General features: G+C 39.1%; 1 protein-coding gene across 2 annotated transcripts in view; it reads left to right on the forward strand.

The window, feature by feature from the left end:
- Positions 1–22,537, forward strand: part of ARHGAP24 (Rho GTPase activating protein 24) — a 367,683-nt gene that overhangs the window by 131,978 nt on the left and 213,168 nt on the right. For both annotated transcript variants that reach the window (XM_075066121.1, XM_075066122.1), the window contains exon 3: positions 14,474–14,561. In XM_075066121.1, coding sequence (XP_074922222.1) covers positions 14,474–14,561 — 88 coding nt within the window. The remainder of the gene's footprint in view (positions 1–14,473; positions 14,562–22,537) is intronic.

Genomic DNA, 22,537 nt, shown 5'->3' on the forward strand with positions numbered 1-22,537 from the left:
TGCACTGCTTTAAACAAAGATGTGATTTTTTTTTTAAAAAAATCACATTTAGTTAAATTAGTGCAGCTTTGAATGTGGGCCTTCTTAAAACCATTCAAACCCGACTTATATCAGTTTAGCTTACCCCGGTAAATTTACAGGGCCAACCTGAAACAACATAACCCCTTTTAAACCCACAGAAGTTTGTCCACACACAAAATTGTGCTGATTTAACTGAACTGGTTTAAATTAAACCAGTGCAAGCTGGTGTGTAGACAAACTCTTCAAAATGTTTAGTATTAGATATGGTGCAGTGTCTGTACATTTGCTTTCATCATAAAATATCCAGCAGTGAGATAGAAAATCCCCAAAGTACATAGGGAGGAAAAAATCTTCATTAGAAAACCATCTACCCCTTGAATTGAAGAGAAGAAGAATGTTAAGCTTTAAAATACCAGCTAAGATCAGAAGGCAGAACATTTGCCCTGTTTGTTTCAAAATTCCCAGGAGTGACCGTGCAAGGCTGTAACTATTAGATTGTAATTTTGTTGCTATGCAATCACCGCTAAATTATTTGATGGATTATAACAGCAGGAAACAAAGTAAATGACTGTAGAATGTTTTAAAATCAACTGTTGTTAGTTAATGTTAATGTAATGCATGTAATGTAGTGATAATGACTGGCACGAACAGTCAGATCTAATAGGCATAATGGTTGCTCCAGGTTGAAGCCTAATCCCATGAAAGGTTTGCATGCTTTTGTCACATCTACTGATATCTGAGATTCTCTCAGTAGAGGCTGAAGTGATGTTGCAGTGACGCTCTGACCTCTGGTAGATTATTCTGTTTTTGGCAGCTGGGGAGTCAGAGTGTCATTTTGCTTTCACAACGTGTAATATTGTTTATAAACTGCATAATTGTAAGCAAGACTGGTGTAAAACAAAGCTCAGAAAACTGATAATCTGAGTTCTATTTTCAACTCTGCAACAGATTTGCATTGTGATTTAGACCTGTCACTTAGTCAGTCTGTACCTCAGTTTTTCCTTCAGTAAATGCAGAATAACAATGCTCCCCTAAAGGGGACAAAATTGATAAATGTCACACACTCACAGTAAGCTAATGAGATCTATGATTACAATGTTTAACTATGGATTCCTAAAGTTAGGCACCTAAATTGCAAGTGTAATTTCTCAGAGGTGCTGCACGTTTGCAGCTGCCACTGACTTTGTTGGGATCTGGGAAGATGCGGCAGATCTGAAAATAGGAGGTTGGATGTTCAGAAGTGCTTAGCCCTGACTGCTCCCATGGAGGTCAATGTGAATTTTATCATTGAGCAAAATTGGAGCTGAATTTGTCCAGTGTTCAGCCATTTTGCAAATCCCACCCTGTTTTAGACTACTCACTTCAGTCAACCACATTTGAATAGGGATCATTCACTAGCACATGCACTGTAGTTTTTGCTACCATACCAGCACAGAAAACTCTGTGATATTATGGTTAACCAAATTCCAAGTAAGGACGAAGAAAAAAAGCATCTACATGAAGCAAAACTCATAGTTTTTTCTGAAACTGTACACAACTTTAATAAAATCTCCCGCGGGGGTTTCAAATCAGGTAGGGGAAAATATATTTTAAGACAGCAGCTCTTCTGTAAAGTGGAAAGAAAAGTCGATAATATAGAAATGGTACAAATGATTAAGAAGGCTGGGGAGAATAGAAGAAGTGAGAACTGCTGGCTATTTGATTTAGATCTTCTCTTCAAATGATATTCTGTAAGGGAAAAGAGAACGAATAGCTAAACTTATATAGACAGCTAAGTCTGTGAAATGCTATTATCTGAGATAATAAAGATGTGGCTTCATGACAATACATTCAGAGTCTTCCCATGGAATTTGGAATACAGTTGAAGTGATTTTTTATTTCTGGAGATGCCAGTAAGTGTCTGAAAACATATTAAGACTAGCCACTTGTGCAGATGGAACCATGGAGAACATGCCATATGAGTTGTTTTTTTTCTGGATGTGTGATAATTGATGTATCATTAATGTTTGACTAAAGTATTAAAGCTTAGGACACTTGATCAAAGCAGCACCTTTGCCGAAGAGAGTCTAAAATCCTAGTTAAGACATTAGCCTGTACAAAAACATATTTATTCATAAATATATTCCTTAATAGGAGTAAAGGGAAACCAGATATTCCTTCAAGATGCTGCAAAAAGAACAAATAACTATTAATGTTAGTCATGTGTCCTCAATCCCATAGAACAGAAAAATTCAGCATAATCTATTATGCTTCTTTATGTTACTTGCCAAAGCATCTTCATAACGTTTGTCTGACCTGTCCATTTAGATTGCTGTTAGATTTGCCAGCTTTGGTTGGATGAATTCCTGGAGGTTTCATCACATGGCAGCATCTTTAATTAAAGATTAATCTTTAATTCCTGGAGACTCCAGGACAATCCAGGAGGATCAGCAACCCTAATTGCTGTTTGTGGCATGGATTGTTTTACTATGCATATATATCATGACTGCTGCAGTAAGGCCCTGATCCTGATTGGTGCCGTTGGATGCTACTGAAGTACAAATAAATAATAATGGCGTACTCTAAAACTATAGGGCCCAATGCTGCAATCCTTACTCTCTCACTATCATTTATTTGGAAAGTAGTTGTATTGAAGTCAGTAGTGAATAAATGCTGCTCAATCTAACAGTTGCATAATCAGGCCCTTAATTTTATAGCACTTTCATACAAACTGCATCTCAAAGTGTTTTACAGTGTTCAGTAATATAGTTACAAAATTAAAATAACAGAGGAAGGGAGAAGTTAAGAAATATTGAGTGCAGAAAGAAAATATACGGAGTTTCATAAGGAGACAAACTCAATGGCTAATCAGCTTCCCTGGGGAAAATCTGTTTGGTCTTGAACACTTGATGACAAATAGGCCTAGTGCAGGGAATGAAGATCAAACAGGGCTTGAATAGTGTGTTCAGGTATCAGAAACTTAAGGGGATATGACAGGTGAACAAATTACACAGCTGATGCACCAATCTTACTGTGCTGAATAGAAAGTAAAAGATGAAAAATACTCTGTCATCTGACTGTCATGAGACGCTTATGTGGTAAATATTCTTGCTGTTGTTGTTTGCTTAGTATGATATGCATATGCAGAAGAATGCCCCGAGTGTTACAGGGGATTAGAGAAGGATACAGTGTGTCTTGGAGAGTACAATTGAGATATTGCAACTGTGAGTTCATACTGTCAAATTAAGTTTCTAATCCAAACTTGCCTGGTTTCCTTAAATCCACTTCCCATAGAACAAAATATTTCATCAGTCACTTAATTTACTGAGGAGCAATTTTCCTGTGTTAGAGGCTTCTAATATGTAACGTTCTCATTTCTAGGAAAAAATTATTCGGCTACCATTTTGGTGTCACTTAGTTTGTAGAAATGATGTGCTGCCAAGATATTAACCAGGGATTTTCCCGCCCACCCCTCTCCTGTTGATGGCTTTGGGGTCTGATTAAAAACTAGGTCACAAATTCTGAAGTTAACCAGACCATTCCTGCCTGCTGTGATGTATTCTATGCGCTATAGAGGTCAGTTTGGTAGTAGATCTCCTTTGGGTGGCGTAGGGGAGATGAGAATTGAACAGGGTTCTAGGTTTATCCCAGAACAAGCTCTTCAAACTCCAGGCTGGGGCTGAGCAATCTCTGAGAAAGTAGAAAGTCAGGCTGCAGAACCCCGATGAGTGCAGTAGCTTTGCTCCATTTTCTCTCTTCCTTCAAGTGCACACTGCTAGAGCTGTTGATGGGACTATGTGCCTTATCCCCCATGTGCTTGCCACAAGAACCTGTATATAAATAGTGACCCAAATTTGGCACTTGGGGCAGAGGGGAGGGTCAAGAGAGTGGCACAGTGTGTGTGGAGGGAACACAGAATTTAACCCATAGTGTATGTGTTCCATGAGATTTTCTCTCTTTCCCCCTGCTGCTGCTTTTTTCAGCGGTGGAATGAGAGTCCAATAACATGAGAGACAGTGTCAGACTTTTGAACCCACAGTGTTCAAATGAGCTTGAAATGAGGCAAAATACATTTTTCCCTTTCTTGATAGCCTCTCAAAGCAATCATTCTGCCCCCTCCTGCCACCACACGCTCACCCTCCCTGGAAATCTATTCCAGGTTTTTATGAGTAAGATGAATACCCTACTTAGGTCTGAGATTTTTTTTCCCAAGTAGTTATTCTCTCTCTCCCACCCCCATTAGCAGAGGGTCAAGGGGAAAAAATGGATGCTTAACTTTTTGAAACTTCAGAAGCTTGTACAACACTTCAAACACTTTGGAAAATTCATAGTTTATCCAAGCACTAAAGAAAGATCATATATTATACACATGGGCACACCAGTGCAACTGAGCAATGTGACTGAAGGCAAGCGGTCATCAACACTGTATTCTCTGTAGTTCAGTTGTATGCCACAGTGGGGGATGGGCTTTCTTTAGTCTACAGATTTATTCTCTGATTGCCTGAATGCTCATATGAAACTTTCTGACAGATGGTAAGACACCATCAACTGTTCACTCTCTGATACTCTTGGTATGCTATATAAATAGTTACAGAACTTATCAAAAGGAGAAGTAAATGTCATCCAGATTTGTGTGAAACCAGACAGAATGGGAAGTGAAAAAAAGTCCTTAGTTTCATTTTCTTTAAAACTTCCCCCCTCAGACTAAAGAAGCCAGGTGCATGTTGCACAAACAAAGCTATATTTAAAAATAACTTTTTCTCTTTGATATCTGTTTGTTTCCAACAACAAATCTGTGGACAGACCGCAAAATAACCCAAATTACCATTCAAGTGCATCTTTTCTTTATGAAGCTCAGTGATTGCCTTGTATGCCTTGTTTCCATCTGGGATCCTTTAATATAAATAAAAACAACGAGGAGTCCTTGTGGCACCTTAGAGACTAACAAATTTATTTGGGCATAAGCTTTCATGGGCTATAAACCACTTCATCAAATGCATGGAGTGAAAAAAAGTAGGCAGGTATACATATACAGCAAATGAAAAGAGGGAAACTTATTTTTTGTCGTGCTAACGAGGCCAATGTTAGCACTACAAAAAGTAATTTTCCCTCTGTTGATATTCACCCTTTCTTGTCAACTGTTGGGAATTGGCCACATCCACCCTAGTTGAATTGGCCTTGTTAGCACTGACTCTCCACTTCATAAGGCAACTCCTATCTTTTCATGTGCTGTATATTTATACCTGCCTACTTTTTTTCACTCCATGCATCTGAGGAAGTGGGTTATAGCCCATGAAAGCTTATACCCAAATAAATGTGTTAGTCTCCAGCTTACCACAAGGACTCCTCCTTGTTTTTGCTGATACAGACTAACATGGCTACAACTCTGAAACCTTTAATATAAAGGTAGATGTCACTTAAACATGGATGTAGGCTTCAAGTTGCAGGAGGAGATGAACTTGCAACAGATATGGATTATAAATATTATGACTGTCTTGTTCTGGTTTTAGTCATTATTTTCTCTAATTTGTCAGAGACGTCATTGAAAATATAGAAAATAAGCATTAATGGCTCTTTTACATCCAATAATCAAAAGGTATGATGTACTGTAAATAAAGCTGTTTGTCACCTATGCTAATGATAAACTGGGAAGTTAAATACATATTTCACCAATTCTCTCATCTGTAGTTTTATTTTATCTTATAATTCTGTAGATTAGATCAACTTGGTTTTGCATATGATACATTTGATTAATTTTTTAAAAAAAAATTAATTATTTCTCTTGGGTATCTTTTATGCATGCATTTATTCATGCTCCTGATCCAGTGTCCAATGAGTGAAACTTATTCCAAAACCTATATCCAGTGTTATGTATTTTCTATGTAGAGTGAGTTTAAAAAAAAAACAGTTTCAAATGGAAATGTGAATCAGGCATGAAAACGTTCCTTGTCTTAAATTTTATTTATTATACATGTCACCAACTGCTTGTAGCCAAGTTTAGAAAATGATTTTCATTATAACTTCATATTTCTGATTGCTTATAACTTTCAGAAAAGTTCCCCTTTGTGCTGCAACTTTCCATGCTTGGTGTCTGCAAGGTGATTTTTGTTTTGTTTTGTATTATTCTTTTGAAATGTTGAGATGGTTTTGGTTAGCCACTTCTGACTTATAAAAGGGTGATTAAAAATATACATTTTCCTATTCTTAATCATTTTTTTCTCCTCAGATAACTCAAGAACGCGTGAACTTGGAGAGTTCCAACTTACCATGGAAATAATCTTTTTGGAAATGCTAGGGTTAAAATGTTGATTTTTGAGTTAATGAAGTGTTGTGACTGTTTTAAAAAATGCTGTTTGGAGCATCAGCAATGGAAAATCTCTTCCCAATACATACTTATATTGTGCAACTGTCCAAAGGCCTGATTGTGACATGCCCCAAACTCTTGTCATAGGTCTGGATAGAACGTAATCAGTAAACGTGCATACACAGCACGTAAGTGTAGTTTTCCCAAATTGCTTGGATGCTGTGACTGAACTAGCTAGTGAGCAGGCACTTTTGTTTCCTTTTCCTCCTTATGCCTTTAAAAATAATCCTAGGAAATGAAATGCAAGACCTGTATTAATGCAATGCTAAAGCTGCACAATTACAAATAAATCAAGCAATGTGAAAGCTTAAGTTCCCCCAGTGACATTAACTTAGCCACGCTGTGCATATCTTGTATTTTCTGTTTTTTAAAAAAATAACTCTGCAGATTGTGCCCATATTCCAGTCTGTACGCACAGTTCAAATAAGTGGGACTTTTGCCTGGTAATAAGACAGGAGTTTAGAGGGAGAAAATATTTTTCTGCCTTCAGCTTCAGGCCAGGGTGTGTAGTACTTGCGTAAGTTCACTACAGCCACTGCTGTAGGTGTTTACTGCAGCAGCCTCCATTGCTTGCTCTAGAGTTCCAACGTACACTTGAGTTTGGGCCCCTGGCTCTATGTAGGGGTGGACTTGATGGCCATGTCCCCTACTTACCACCACTGATCAGAAGGATAGTTAAAGAAGCAGCAGCAGGTGTGTATGTTCCATAGTACACAAGAAATGTGAAGCATTCCCTCCGTACCCTCTCCATGGCTTATCTTATCTATGCTATCCCAGGGCATTCGACTCCAAACGTGGCCATTCTACAAATAGGAGAATTTTGCCCCTTGAAATATATTATTTATCATGTTTAATGCCTGCTCTGAGATACAGACAATGGTGCAATGTAGATAAGTTAATGGTTCTATAGGAGCCTTAACTTTCTCATTTTAAGGCTTTTATTCCCCACTGTATTTTATAGTTAATGTGGATTATCTGAGTGTGTTTTTAACTGAAACATTTTAAAAGAGGTTGCCACAAAAAACCCTGAAGAAATGAGAATCACAACTTTTGTCCTATCAAGGCTATGTCTATACTTACAGCTGCATGAGAGTACAGGCACAACAAGTGCTGCTACACGCTGCCATGAAAAACTGGCTGTGTCGACACTTGTCTCCATGGTGCATAGCTACATGCCACGGTGAAAGCTGAGATGCCGGGGAAAGGCTCTGGCAGCTCCCTGCTCCCAACCCTTCACTGCAGTGAGGAAAGAATCCAGCAGTGGGAGGCAGCTGGGAAAGGCACTGGCAGCGGGAAACTACGCTGCCTGTAGACATGAGGCATGTAGTACAAGAGGCATTGCTTGTATAGAGGGCCTGTGTAGACTGTATATCCCTTGGGTTTGTAGAGAGTCAGTGTAGACTACATATCCCCCCCATAGATCCCTACTCTACACACTATGTCTACACTGATATTTATTCCGTGTTAGCTGGGAGTGCAGTGTCTGTTACCCTGCAAGCAGGGATGAAAGTAAGCCAGTACAGGCTGGTATGGCATATTGGTAAAAAGTGGCCACCGGTACTGGCCCGTACAGCTGACTTTAAACAATTTTTTTTGTAATAACATTTACATTTTTAGTTTAGGTGCCCCCCCTGTTTCCCCTTGTCACTTCCTTTTCAGGGGCAAAATGGGGAAGCCAAAATCCCTAATTTTTTTATTAATCTTTTTTACAAGCTTTTGAATAAAATTGTTCTTTTTCAAAATCCACAGAACAAAAATTATATTTGCAAAAAAAAAAATCACTTTTCACCAGCTGCAGTTATTATACATGTATTGAGCTTAATCCTTCAATCCTTACTCAGATATAGAAAATCCTTTATGGAAATTTACATGGATTGGATTGATTTAATGGAAGAAAATTTTAACAAGACACTCACCTCAAGAGATCTGTGTAGCTGTGGAAATAAAATATAGGATCAAACCAGATCTCTGGGCCCTAACAGGAATTAAAAAAGAAAAAAAGAGAAAAAAAATATATGTTCTTGTGAACAGAGGAAGCCATTGTCAAAGAGTAAACAGTTCAGAATCTTTCAGAGATATAGGAGGAAGGCAATTGAAAAAATGACAGAGGTTTGAAGAAAACCTCCCATTGGAATTTTGCCTGAACAAGAACTGAGTAAAACCTGCAAGATTAGACATGCTATATACATTTATATAGATGAAAAGGTGGGAAATTAGATGTTGGAAAAGGTGATGAGTTCTGCTCCTAGAACTTATTTTTAAGACTTAAATTCTGGTATAGTTACTCATGCTGAGTATTGCTGTGCGGTTTTCTTCCATCAACTGAAATGGGTCTTCTTGTAGACTAAGGTACTGCTCTGTGTGGATAAGGGTATCAGAAATCTGCCCCTTGGTGAATAAATGCAGTAATGAGGTAAGTTAGCAGGTTTGAGGATAAACTCCTTTCCATAAATCAGTTCCTTTAATCTTTCATGGATCCAACTAAAGCAAGTGTTTTTTGTTTAACGTAATGTGGTGATCTGTGGTTCAGTCAGATGAACAGTTAAACAGCCTTTTCTTAAGTCTCCTGTGATGCAGTGCCCCACAGGCAGAGAATCGTAGGCTAACAAGTCAATCTAGAGTCAGATTTACGCTGCAACTCCTTTTGGAAACAGTTTTGGGGCAACATGCTCATTATTAATTCTTCCTTTTCTTTTTTTCTGATTTCTCTGACAAGCTTCCAGACCCTTCTGTCTGTCGTTATCCTTGCCCTCACAGGAACATTGTCAGATTTTCTGTCTTCTATTGTGAAAATGACACACTCCTCATTGCGGATGTTACCACAGTGTATCACTGCTAACTTTTGTCTTGTTTTTAATAACTGAAAACACTGATTTCAACTAGTGATTGGCATGTCATGGGCTATCATAGTTGTGATAACTGTGGGTTATTAGTGTTGGGTTTTTTTTCTAGTGGCTTAATTTCTCTGCCTATGGAGATGCAGGGTGCACTGATACTATGGTGTAGAGCTTGGTTAGAGATATGTCCTCTATTTTCCACTACTATTCCTACTTGCATTAAGGAGAGATAAAAAGTAAAAAATTTACACCGTTTTAAAAATGAATAGTGAATTTATAAAACTAAAAGGAATATATAGTTAAACAACAGTAGAGCAGGAAAGGGAAAGGAATAGGAAAAATGAAGTAGAAAGATTTACCTAGTGAGAGTTATTTCTGTGATCTCGCACATTCACACACACACCACTTCACTGTACCGGGATATTCCTGGAAGGAGAGAAGCTCAAATATGTGGTTATGGTTGGCCAAGTTCCTAGACTTGGGCTAAAAATAAATCATAAAAGTGACACTTCAAAGAAATGTGTTGAGAGTAATAATAAAAAGATGAGAGGGGGGAATAAAAGGTGGTGATTGGAGTGAAAGTAGGGGCAGGACAGAACATTCAAATCAAAGAAGGAAATATGTCTTAAAGTGAGTTTTAGAGGACTAAATATATATGCATATACAAAAAAAGATGTTTTTTCAAACAAGCTGTAACTTGGCCTTCTTTAGTGAACATACAGATTTATATACACAAACACCTGCACGTGTATTTTTCAGGCCCTAAAACGTGCATGGACAAAAGTAGTTTAGCATCTGCATGCTCAAATGGCTGAATAAATACTCGTTTGCCCCCTTAAAAAAATTAACCTGGAACTACCACTTGAGCATGCTATTTCTATGCAACTGCAAAGAAAATAGCTTTTTAAAATTAATCCTTTGGTGGGTGGTACTTCCTGCACGTTTTGGAGGCCTAGGAAACAATGATGAGCATTACCAGTCAATAGGAGCATAATGTAATCTGAATGAAGGATTTAAATTGTTAATTTAGAAAGCAAAAATCTAGTGTAGATTGTGAAGACCATCAAATGTCCCTACACGAGAGGTGGGCAAACTATGGCCTGCGGGCCACATCCGGCCTGCAGGATCATCCTGCCCTGCCCCTGTGCTCCTGGCCTGGGAGGCTAGCCCCCGGCCCCTCCCCTACTATTCCTCGTCCCCTGCAGACTGAGTTCATTCTGCCACTGGCGCAGTGCTCTCGGTGGTGGGGCTGTGAGCTCCTGGGGCAGCGCAGCTACACAGCCCAGCCTGACCCAGTGCTCTGAGCTGCGTGGTGGTGGCAGCAGCAGTGGCATGGCCCGGCTCCAGTCAGGTGACATGGCTGTAGTGCCTCCAGCCACCGCTGCTCCAGGTAGTGCGGTAAGGGGGCAGGGAGCAGGGGGAGTTGGATAGAGGGCAGGGGAGTTTGGGTGGTGGTCAGGGGGCGGGGGTGTGGATGGTGCTCGGGGCAGTCGGGGGGACAAGGGGTTGAATGGGGGCAGAGGTCCTGGGGGGGTCATCAGGAATGAGAGGAGGGGTTGGATGGGGCTCCAGGGGTCCGGCGGTCAGGGGACGGGGAGAGGGGTGCGTGGATGGCAGAGGTCGCTGGGGTTCCATCAGGGAACAGGGGGGATTGGATGGGGCGTGAGTCCGGGAGGGGGGCAGATAGGAGGTGGGGGCCGGGCCACAACCCCCTCCCCTAACCGGCCCTCCATACAATTTATGAAACCCAGTGCAGCCCTCAGGCCAAAAAGTTTGCCCACCCCTGCCCTACGCCACTTGTAGGGCTCTGCAAGGAACTTTAGAGAGAGACTGGAGTTCAAATATGTTCAGCATTAATGGCCAGCCCTTAGAACAAAGATTAGGTAACAATCCAGGGCAGCTCAAGAAAAGTTTGACTTTTGCTATAAGTATTAAAATTGCCAGAAGCATAGCTAGGTTGATCTTTAAAATGTGGTTAGGGAAATGACCAGATGGGGAGGGGTAATGAAGCCACGAAAGAGCTGCCAAATCTCTGAGCAAAAAGAACTACCAACAAATTATTTTCCAAGCCAATTCAAAGATAGACTCAGAGACTTGGATTGAGAGATGGTAAGGACTTACCACGTGGAAAGTTTCAGATTGCAATATTGAATCATTTTCTTAGATACTTGTATGCCAGATAGCTTTATTTCTTTCATCCTAGCATAACATAAGGAACAGAATTTGCTCAAAACTTCCAGTTACATGGACCTTTATTGTCGTTTGTGTGCCAGTAGTGCTAAGAGATGCCAAATGAGATTGAGGAATTGGACAAACACGTTATAGCCAGTCCCAGCCTGGAAGAGTTTACAATCTAAATAGACAAGACAGGCAACAAGTGAGAGAAAGGAAGTATTATTACACAAGTAGTAGTAAGTGATTTGTATTAAGATTAAATATAACTACACAAGGTAGATTAAGTGATTTACCTTGTGCCACACAGGAAGTCTGTAGCTGAGCCAGGAACTGAACCCAGATCTCTTGAGACTTATTCCATGTAAACACAGTTACCTCAGTATAGGAGTAGCGTGAATGAGATAAGGGACAGACTACTAGTGTAACCTTAATTACTGTCAAGTATTTGCTGTCAAGCAATAATTGTTACAGCTAGGACTGTTGTTGTTTATAATGCACTGGCTAATAAGTATGTGTACCTCTGTCGCTATTAAATAAAAATGTAGGTCTGCTCATGTGATTGATCCTAATGTGCCACTACAACTGAAAAAGTCTTTGCATCGTGTATTAAAGGCTTGTGCTTCTAGAACTCAATTTGGTGAGGTGCTGAGTACAGTCCTGCCAGGTGCTGAGCTCACTCATCTCCCACTGTCTTCACTGAGAGTTGAGAGAGTTCAACACCTTGCAGTGCTCTTGGAGCTGAAGGACTTGAGTCCGTCTTGAATTGGTGAAGGCCTGCATGGCTTTGGTGTGTGGTATGATAACGAATGGAAAACTCTGAGTGGCCATGGATCCTGCAGGAACTTGCACTCTGTTAGTTCAGTCAAAATTTCATAAGGATTTTCAGCCCACACACTTAGTGAAAGTATTCAGTGTGCAAGTGATCTAAAAACAGCAGGGTGGCTGTTAACTTGAGATGATTTCCTATGTTCCCTTTGTTAGAGTCGCAATTATGTTAAAGAGAGAATCTTTGCTAATTATGTATTTCCTGGATCTACTCTGTCTGTTTCACCTCAGATGTTAAATTGTAGTCTCTGCAGTATGTGTGCATGTGTATATAATATAATCATGCAGTTGACTTCATGACAGTCACTGTGATTCTCAGTTGTTCTCTTCAATTGTGAACAATGGAAAATGGACTCCAGTTATTTAGACTGTGAATTACATAAGTCATCTCTCATCTACTTCGAGGATAGGGCCATGCCCTGCTGTAGCAATTGTAGGGTATTGGGAATTAGGCATGTATCTCCCATTAATGGAGATTATTCATCTAATTCTCTTCATACTGCTCTGAAAATTTACCTCTGATGTCCAACTCATTGTAGTTTAATTGTGACTTGCCTGGAAGCTTGGGAGGATATGACATTGTATGAAAATGAAAAAAAGAAGTCTCATAGGAAGGAATGATGTATCTGTCAGATTATAGGTGTCAAGGGAAAAGATCTCAATGATGGTTTCACTTAAGTGCATCTCACAAACTTTTTAATGTTGTGATATCAAGGTAAACAGGAGACTGGTTTTGATAATCTTTTTGGGTTGAATATTTAGTCTAGAATCCCAGACACTACCTGAAGGGTATAAAATGTGTAATAAAGATTTTCAGCATATGTCACAGAGATTGTCCCCATTATGCAGCTGAAGTGGCCAGGATGGGAAGGCTGGCTGTGAAAACAGGATTCAAAGGATTCCCCGGAAAGGGGAGGAACAAGAAGAGAGTGATTAGTTATTGGTCAGGATGGAAGAGGGAGGTGGAGAGCAGAGAAATGTACCTGCAGAAAGTGCTGTGAAACCCAGTTCTTTCCCACCATTTGTTACAGAATTGTGCTCTAGAATCAAAGTTTTTTCATTTTTTAAAAATGTTTCTAGCTCTAATGGTTATGAAGATCAATTTAAAAATGTGAAGCCTGTGTAATTAATACAGTGTTGTCCTGCTGTGTTTGCAGAAAGTGATGCAATAGCTGTAAGAAGCATGAACTTTCCCATTCATCTGCGTGGGATCTTATCTCTATTGATAAATTTAAATTCAACATTGTTAATTATTCTGATGATTTTAGAAGTAACATCTAACTATTGAGATTATCTCATAATCTACAACTGCCTCTCAGACCTTCCCATGTGCCTTATGCCTAATTGTCCCCTGCACAGCTGCCCAAACTTCCAGCAACCCCCTATGATGCAGTTATGGGTTGTCAATCCAAAAACTGCCAGTGTATTAAAAACAGAAAATATGGGAATATTAGAAAGTGATTTTGAATTTCATATAAGAGAAATCACAGGAGAAATCACATTTGTTCATATTAAAATATTTTTTTAAATCCAGATTTTAATTTAAATATGCTGCAAGATCTCCAAACTGCAATACCAGAGTGCTGCAGAATCCAGAGATCCTGCAGAGTTCAGTTTCAGATTACCATGGAGAATCCAGGGCTTTATATATTGAGTTCAGTTCAGGCAGTTGTTCATGGTTGAGCTGGCTGGAGCTTCTATGTTTGTATAATTGTCTGGTCATGCTGGAAGAAGCCCTGATTGCAGTTTTAATTAGGTCACAACTTTATTCTTAAATATCTGGGAGTATGTGGCAGATAAACTGGTACAGTGCTGGTAGTTCCATTCCCCTTTCCATATACTTGGGGCTGCTACCGTCCCCATCCTGGTCTCAGCCAACCCATTGCTGGGACCCAGCCACATTTCCCCCCGCCACCCATGCCAGGGCTAAAGGGGAGCCCACAAAGGAAGGGAGGTTTAACTCCTCACTGTACCAGTCATAGGAACTCCTAACCCCCTTTCTCGGGTCCTTTAAAGAATGCCTCCTTTTAATCCTGTACCAATCCATTTTGAATGATCACTGTATCCATTCCCTATGGGAGTACCTGCACTGAACATCCATCATAAGGAGGCACCAGCAGTTAGCTTGGCTGACCCCTCCCCATACCTAGCCAGGTTCCCAGACATTTACTGATGCCTTCTTTAATAATTTTCATATACCAAAGTTTGAGAGAAAAGTCAATAATATTGTAAGAGCAAGACAGCAGTTCTGATCCTGTTTGTTGATTTTTAGGGTGCCATTTTCCTGCCTGGAAACAGAGTAATTGAGCATCCTGGCAATGAAGAAAGCCCAGGGAAGTTCCTCTTTGAAGTTATTCCAGGTACAATATTCTATTCCCCATAAAAATGTCTTGAAAATTTTGTTCCTATTGACTAATGACCGGTTTTATGCAGCCTGAACAGAGGCAGAAGATGATTAATGTTTCTGTGTAAGAGAAAAAATTGGTTAATTTTGCTAATGATGTAGTCTTTCATATATTCATTCACCCCTGGGCTGCGAAGGAAAATCTTGATTTCTTCTTTGTCAATATACAGTACAATTGTTCTGCAGTCAGGGCTCTGGGCACTGTGTGAAATGGACTGCTGGAAGGATAAGCATATTTGGCAATACTTTTGTGACACTGAATGTCACAAAGTGGAGGTAGAGCATTCTGTGGTACCATAAATGCAAAATGATTTAACAGCCGGTTTGGTGTAGTGCCGTCTGCTAGCATGGCTAACAGTATTAAGGATCCTTCATTGTGACTAGCGATGCATGAACCTGCTCTTACACAATTAAGGACCATTATTTTGAAACTGTTCTGGCCCTTTTAAAAAAAGTTGAGGGTGGTTTGGTAAAGGAGCACCTCCATTGTCATTGAGTGCTACTGTTCGCTCCACCCATGAGCTGGCTGGCCTTTCTGCCTTCCCAAACCCTAGTCATCCTTCAATTTACTAGATGCACCTTGCCATTTTCACTCTGTTATCCCTCTCCATGGCTTCCAACTCACTCCCCATCCATGCTTAAAAAAAAAAAAAAAGTTGTTGTTGTTGTTGTGGGGTCTAAATGCATCTGAACTAAGCTCAAGTACCTTCACTTTGAATTCTTATGACACCTGAGTTTAATGTTCCACCAGGCATTCTGGGGCCCAGAACATGCAAAAATTGAAAGCCTTTTAGCACAGAAGCAGCTCAGGCCATAATTCATTTCGGTAGACTCAGAGTTCAATCTGTTTTTAGCTTTAACAAAGAGAAGGTTAAGGGGTGACTTGATTACTGTCTATAAGTATTTACATGGGGAAAACACATTTAATAATGGGCTTTTAAATCTAGTGCTATCCAATGGCTGGAAGCTGAAACTAGATAAATTCAGAAGAAAATAAGGCATGAATTTTTAACAGTGAGAGCAATTAATCACTGGAACAATTTACCAAGGGTGGTGGACTCTTCATTACTGATGATTTTTAAATCAAGACTGGATTTTTTTTTCTAAAAGATCTACTAGAAAACTAACATAAAACATTAGACTTTTTTTTTTACCAGCTTCAACTGATAAACAATTATTCATTGAAAAATGACTTTTTGATCTAACCAAACATTATAAAGGACCGTTTAAATTTATTTATTTTTATAAAACAGGAAAACAAAACCCTCAAAACTCTCTAAGGAAAAATTACTGAAGATAGATTTCAGAAGCCCCAAAAATCTAATTTTAATTGAAAAACTGAAAATTTAAGGGAAAAACTTTCTCCTGAAAATTGTCATCTTTTCTTCAATGAGTTTGATTATAAATGAAGAATCTATTTCTACAGGCTGGCAAGGGTGACCAGGAAAGATAGGTGGAAATGATGGTGGTGATGGTTGCTATTTTAAAATACATGGGAGCACTCATACTACAGCAATGGTGCAAGGAGGGGACAAGTAAGTAGCACGTGAGGAGGAGATGATGAGAAGTAATTTATTATTGTTGCTGTCTCCTCCCTGAAGTTTCTGCTGGAGGGAAGCAGCTTTAATTCCTACTGCAAGCTCCACTGGAAGATGCTGTTGAGAGGAAGTGCTAATTCGGGTTATACAACCTACCCTGGCTCTGATGCCTCCCTTGCCATCACACCATGTATGCACAACTTGGTAAAGAGGCTTTGCTGAAGCTAGTGCTCTGAATGTTGTGACTCCTATGACACTTAAATCTGTCCATTAACACACTCTGGCTCTAGGGCCTTTTTGGTGTCTGATGTAGCTTTGGCACAAAGGCAGTGGGATGTTTTCTTCCCCACATTTGAAATGTAAGGAACTGTAAGCTCAAAAACACTTTTGTAAAACAGTAGGGACAGCTGTAGGCCACTGCTCAGCTGGCCAGTGAAGGAATCTATGACTAATGTTAATTGACGCAGCTGAACTGCGGAAAGGTTAGTCAGATGCATTTTTTTATTAGTTTCCCTAAGGGAAAATAACTGCAATAAACCAGTATCCAGTTCTCCTTATTAAACTTTGTTGTTTTTGTTTATTGTTTGGCTTTTTGCTCTATAGAATTTGCACTATGGAACCATGTTCCAGATGTGAAGGCTTTGAATTAGTATTAGAGATGATTCCTTTGCTGATTTGGGCTCTGTAACACTGACCACTTTTAATGAAACAGGTACCGATCTGGCTCTTTTTCCTCTAAAAAACCCCCAGCAATGCAGTCACTTAGTAGTTTTGTATTATTATAGACAGCCTACAAAAATGTCATGTTTCATCCTGAGTTTATCAGAGCACCACAGTGTTTTAGCTAACAATTTAAAAAAATGTTCCTCTCTATGGTTTGAAAATTACTTGCTGATTTCAGAAACATTGGCAAATAAATTATTTACTTCCAGGCTGAGATCTTACATGCCAATTTTCAGCTTAGAATGAACTTTCATGGCTGCATTACAAAGCTCTGAGCAATGTAACTCGTAATCAGAATGCTTGCCATCACATAACTAACAGGCAGTGCTAACATAGAAAGCAATCTGTCGCGTGAGCTCTCAAAGTACAATTTCATTATACTATCTTTTTCTACAGCCAAGAAAACAAAAAGCAGCTGGGCCAAACTTGGCAAACTTGGATGCCTTCAATAGAAGCTGTAAATCCGCATCCTCTCAGAAAATCAGGCAGTTTTCTTAGCCGGCTAAGTATGGGATTGGATAACCAAATTAGGACATTTTGCTGTTGATGTTTATGTATAGAAGCTACAAGACAAACAACAAGTATAGAAAAGATTGAGTTTCATAATCGTTATGACGTCTAATGAGTGAAGTGAATATACATATGGTAATACCATCTGACATACAGCATTTGAAAAATGTTTCCTACTTCATCACATTTGATTAAAACTGAAAAAGGAAATGGGGTAATTATTCTACCAATATTTGCACATATCGAGTAGCCACATGCTAATATCAGTGACTCTGTAGACAGAGAGTTTTTTTTACTTAATGTCCTGTTTGTTCTCTGAGATCAAACTTAAAATGTGATAGAAAAATTACATTCATATTAACCACGTATACAAGTGACTATATTAATATATCTTATAATTATTTTTAGGCTTCATAATCAGATTTCAGTATTGAAAAATTACTAACTGAACTGAAATCTTCAGCAGTTTAAATATCCTTTTTTATAGGTTTGTGCAGCATCAGAAATAGAGACAAAACCAAAACCTTAAAACAGAAACCATATGTGAGGAGAAAAATCAATTGTTCAAGATTGTCTTTAATTAACACTGCCCGTTGCTTCCCCACCCCCGTATACCTGTATCATCTAATTTTAATGTGTTTGATTAATTATAAACTTTCAAGTTCTCCCTGTTCAATTACAGGAGTCACTCAAACTACACAATGATAGATTTTCCTTGATAACATACAATGGTTGCCACTAAAGGGTTGAAATTGGCCAATAGACTCCACATAGTTGCCACAGTTATTTCCTATTCCAAGTAGGAGGAAAAACTATGGTGCTTCAGATACCATTGTATGATTGCTGCGGATTATTACTGACCTTAGTGATGACCATTATAATTTGTATTATAGTGTTCAAGTGGCATTAATATACTACTCTTTTCCTTCAATAAATATGCAGTTGCAGTTACTCCACGCTTCAGCACTATTTCTGATGCGAATCCTAAAATATTGCCTTCTGGAAGTTGAATACACACACTTTGTACCATGTATTTGGTCTTTTAGAGCCCAAATTAAAATCAGGATTAAAAGGAATAGTAGGCAACTTTGAAAGTGAAACACACAATCTGAAAAGATTGTAGGGTTTTTAGAAATATCATCTGAGGGGCAATAAGTAAACAGAGTTAACGTTATTACTGCTGTTCAGTCAGAACAACTGCTTAGAGAGAGCATTCACTGACAATTCTCAGTCTCCAGTGTTCTGAAACTGAGCTATTTGTTGACTCTGTCCTCTTAGTGACTCATTATAAAGCCAGTTTTGTAGCAGGCTGGAAAAAGAATAGAACTCATGGGGTATAACAGAGGAAAAATATATTGTAGTCAAGCCCGTGTTTTCCTCCTGATAACTTTTTCATACATGAAAATAACTTCATAGCAAAAATATCTAGGTGGATAGACTGATTTTTTTTTTATTTTACTTAACATTGTGTTACATGATACAGTACTGAAATTCGCAGTGTTAGCTTGATGTTATTCCCTTTCCATGTGTATTACAAATTCAAGTAATTTTATTTTATAATACCAAGACAGCAGTGACAATCTTCTTTTTGTCTGCCAGATCTGTGGGCAGAACTAAAGCTTGTGTGTGTGTTAATACATGGGAACAATTTTGAGAATGCAAGTGGGAGTTGGGTGATCATATGAAATTATAATTCTCAGAACATGACAATGTCTGAAGGTGAATGAAAGAAATGCATTTGTGGAGAATGTCTTGTACCTGATGCTGTCATTAAAGTATATATTCATTCCATTGGCATTTAAAAACATTCTGTTCATACTTTATGTGTTGGCATGTTTTTAAACCCAAAGTGTGAAATTTTCCTCCGAGGGACTTGTACAAGGTCCATGAGCCGCTTAAGTGCTGATCCTTTCTACTCAGGAGTCAGTTGGATGCCTGTATCATAGAAAAGTTCTCTGAGCCTCTTTGCAATCCCTTGCACCCTCGGAATAACATTGGGTACTTCTGTATGCAGTGTTCTTGTAGCCATGTCAGTTTAAGGATATTAGAGAGATCGTGTGCATGAGGTAATATCTCTTATTGGACCAACATCTGTTGGTGAGAGAGACAAGCTTTCAAGGTTACACAGAGCTCTTCTTTGGGGTTTTGCTGTCAGTTATGGTTCCCAAATAGGCATTAAATTAAAATGGAAGTTCTTGGATTGAACTGAAATAGCTAGACTCATAAAAAATACAAGATGCCAGATCTGTTGTGGTGATTTATGTAAGGTTTTGTGTTTTGGATTGCAGGACTTTGAACATCTACTTTAAGGCATTTTTTTGATTTACTGTTATATATACAACCATAGGTGTGAACATGTCACTTCGTAGAGATATCAGAATAAAAGTTTTTGTCACAAAAAGTGCTTAGTGCCTACTACCTCAAGTAGGTTTTTGCTTGGTAATAAGTGTTTGCAGGATCAGACCTTAAATTAGATGTAATACAGACCAAGGAGTCAGAGAAGTCAGATGAAAGTCACATAATTGTTTGTTTATTTTCATTATGTATCTTGTTAGCGCTAAAGTTTTTTTTTAAATAATAAAACATTCAGTTCTTCTATTATGCTTTTCATCAGTAGATTTCAAAGTGCTGTACAAAGGAGGTATTGTTAGCTTCATATTAAAGATGGCGAAACTGAGAGTTGAAGGAACTTGCCCAAAATCACACAGCAGACTAGTAGCACAGCCGGAAATAAAACTGAGGTCTTGAGTCCCAGTCCAGTGCTCTACCCACCAGCACACATAAGAGCTGATGGTGGATAGGATAAGGAAATCGTCTTGGAGGAGTGATGCTTCCCTCATCATTCACTGAATGCATCCATCACTTGAAATGCCTGCTATTCTTCCCTCACTGTCCCCAGTTATTTATGTTCACCTCATCTTGCAACTGGTGGTCCTGCTTTATGGCAGCACTAAATGATTACACAGTTTGGCCTAAGTTTTGGGAAGCCAGCTCAGCACTTTTCTAGTATTTCACTGTGAGAAGGCATTCCACTCGTGTTACTTGTGTCCCTATGGAGTACGTATGATATTATATGCATGTTTCCTGAGGAGGTACAGCTGAAGGAGAACTTATTTAAAGAACTATATTAATAAAAAATGTGAGTTGTATGGCTCCTTTATGATTCCCTCATCCCCCAGGACCTTTAAGGTACAAGTCTAATACTGTAAATGCAAAAAATAGACCAACTCCTTAGGTCTCTGTACAGCTTTCACAGTTTTTACTCTGTCCTTATCCAGGTAGATGTCCTACTGAAGTCAATGGGAACTTTGTCTGAGAAAATATGAGTGCAAGATCAAATGCATGTGAAATTCTATTGGACAAATTAACACCCCTAAGTTTACTTGTTCAAAGCTTAGGTCTTAATATTTTATTAAAACTGTGTTTAAACTGAAATGTACCAGTATATAGTTTTCACCTTTATAATCAACTTTTCTCTTCTTCAGGAATCACTTAATGATACCATCATACCATAGTCCAGTGTATTTGATTTTGTAGCTTGCTAGTATACAAGAAACTGTGATGTCAAAATCATTTGAATGAAAGTGAACCAAAGGATGAGCAAAATGACTGTCTGAAACTGCAACCACTTTTAGTAATGCTACTACTAACTACATTGCACATATATACCACCTTTCATTCGAGGACCTGAAAGCATTTTTCAAACATCAAGTTTCACAACCTGCCTTAAACTCATGGCTGAACTATATTTGTTCCCTAACATTTCCTCTGTATCGCTACCATGGTGTAATTCCTCCTAGTGATAGCCACAACAGAAGCACTAGTGTAGAGAAGTTGCTGGCATTTTAAAAATCCCACTCTGGACTACATGGCAGTTAAAAAGCTGTGCCCAGTGATGCGTTTGTAACACCAACACACCCCGGTCATTGGCAGGTGGGATTGAACCTGTGGCCTCTGGAGCTTAAAGCATGAGCCTCTACCGCATGAGCTAAGGCTGTAGAGAAGACTCACTTTATCTTTCTCTCTAAGTGGTCTCAGTGCCACTAGTTGGGACAGAACACCGCAACCAGGAGGTTTGTGGATTACCCATTCATTCCATTAGGGCCAGTGCCATTATAATGATATTGGAAATTTTGGGAAACTGATTCTAGTACAGATAACACCTTAGGTCTCTAAGCACTTCACAACATTATCAGTGCATCAAAATTACCCCTGAAAGGTAGATTTCTCGTCCCTTTTCCTTTAAGCCAGTTTCTTACAATAATAAGTGCCTGACGGTTGACATGAGGAATCATTTGGTACTGCATGTCTGGGAAATGCTAGTGGAAATAGATGTGTCTTGCAGCACTCTATAAAGGTTGTGAGAGTCAGACTCAAGTGCATCACCCAGGGAAGTTGGTTCCATCATCATTGTATGGTGTTCATTAACAACATTCTTTCCTCTACACGTTTCGTTTCCTTGGAGGGCTGGGGAATCATGAGCCTTTACTGGCCAGCATTTTCTTTATTTTGTTTGAGATATTTGAGAACCAACATTTATTTATCTCTACATCCAGTGCTACAACCCAAGTTCCTGTTCCTGCACATAGGTTTCTGCTAAGCTCCTGTCCCCAAGGCACCATGGCTGCCTTGCTATCCATCAGTAAACACAAGGGTCTTAACACACAGTGAAAACTGGAGATGATAGAAGGCATGAATGATGATTATCTAAAGGATTGTTCACTTATGTATGTTCAAGAGCAGTCTGTCAGACCTTAAGGGCTGCACTCTGGGAGAAAACACACTGTGGAAGAAAAACACACAAATCCCCATTATAGTTTGGATGAGCATTTTCAGGAAACAGCTCCTATCCATGCACATATTGAGGAAACATTTTTATTCTGGTGATGGTGTTTATCATCCCACACAGACTTTAGTTCTCTTAGTGGTTCATTGGATGTAAACCAAAATGTAAGATGTGCTACAGAATTTAAAGTAGTGCTGTCATAAGCAGAGACTTGCTTTGGGGTTCCTTTGTACTCACAGACTTTTGGTATAATATTTGAAATAAGAAGGAGTTAGGAGGAAACCTTGTTTACTCGCAGCCGAGAAAACAAAAAAGACCCCGAGTATACAAATTCCCGCCCCTGACTTTAAACAATCCAGTTCTCTGATTGGTCCT

The sequence above is a fragment of the Chelonoidis abingdonii genome, chromosome 5 (genome assembly GCF_003597395.2).
Source record: "Chelonoidis abingdonii isolate Lonesome George chromosome 5, CheloAbing_2.0, whole genome shotgun sequence".
Lineage (NCBI taxonomy): Eukaryota > Metazoa > Chordata > Testudines > Testudinidae > Chelonoidis > Chelonoidis abingdonii.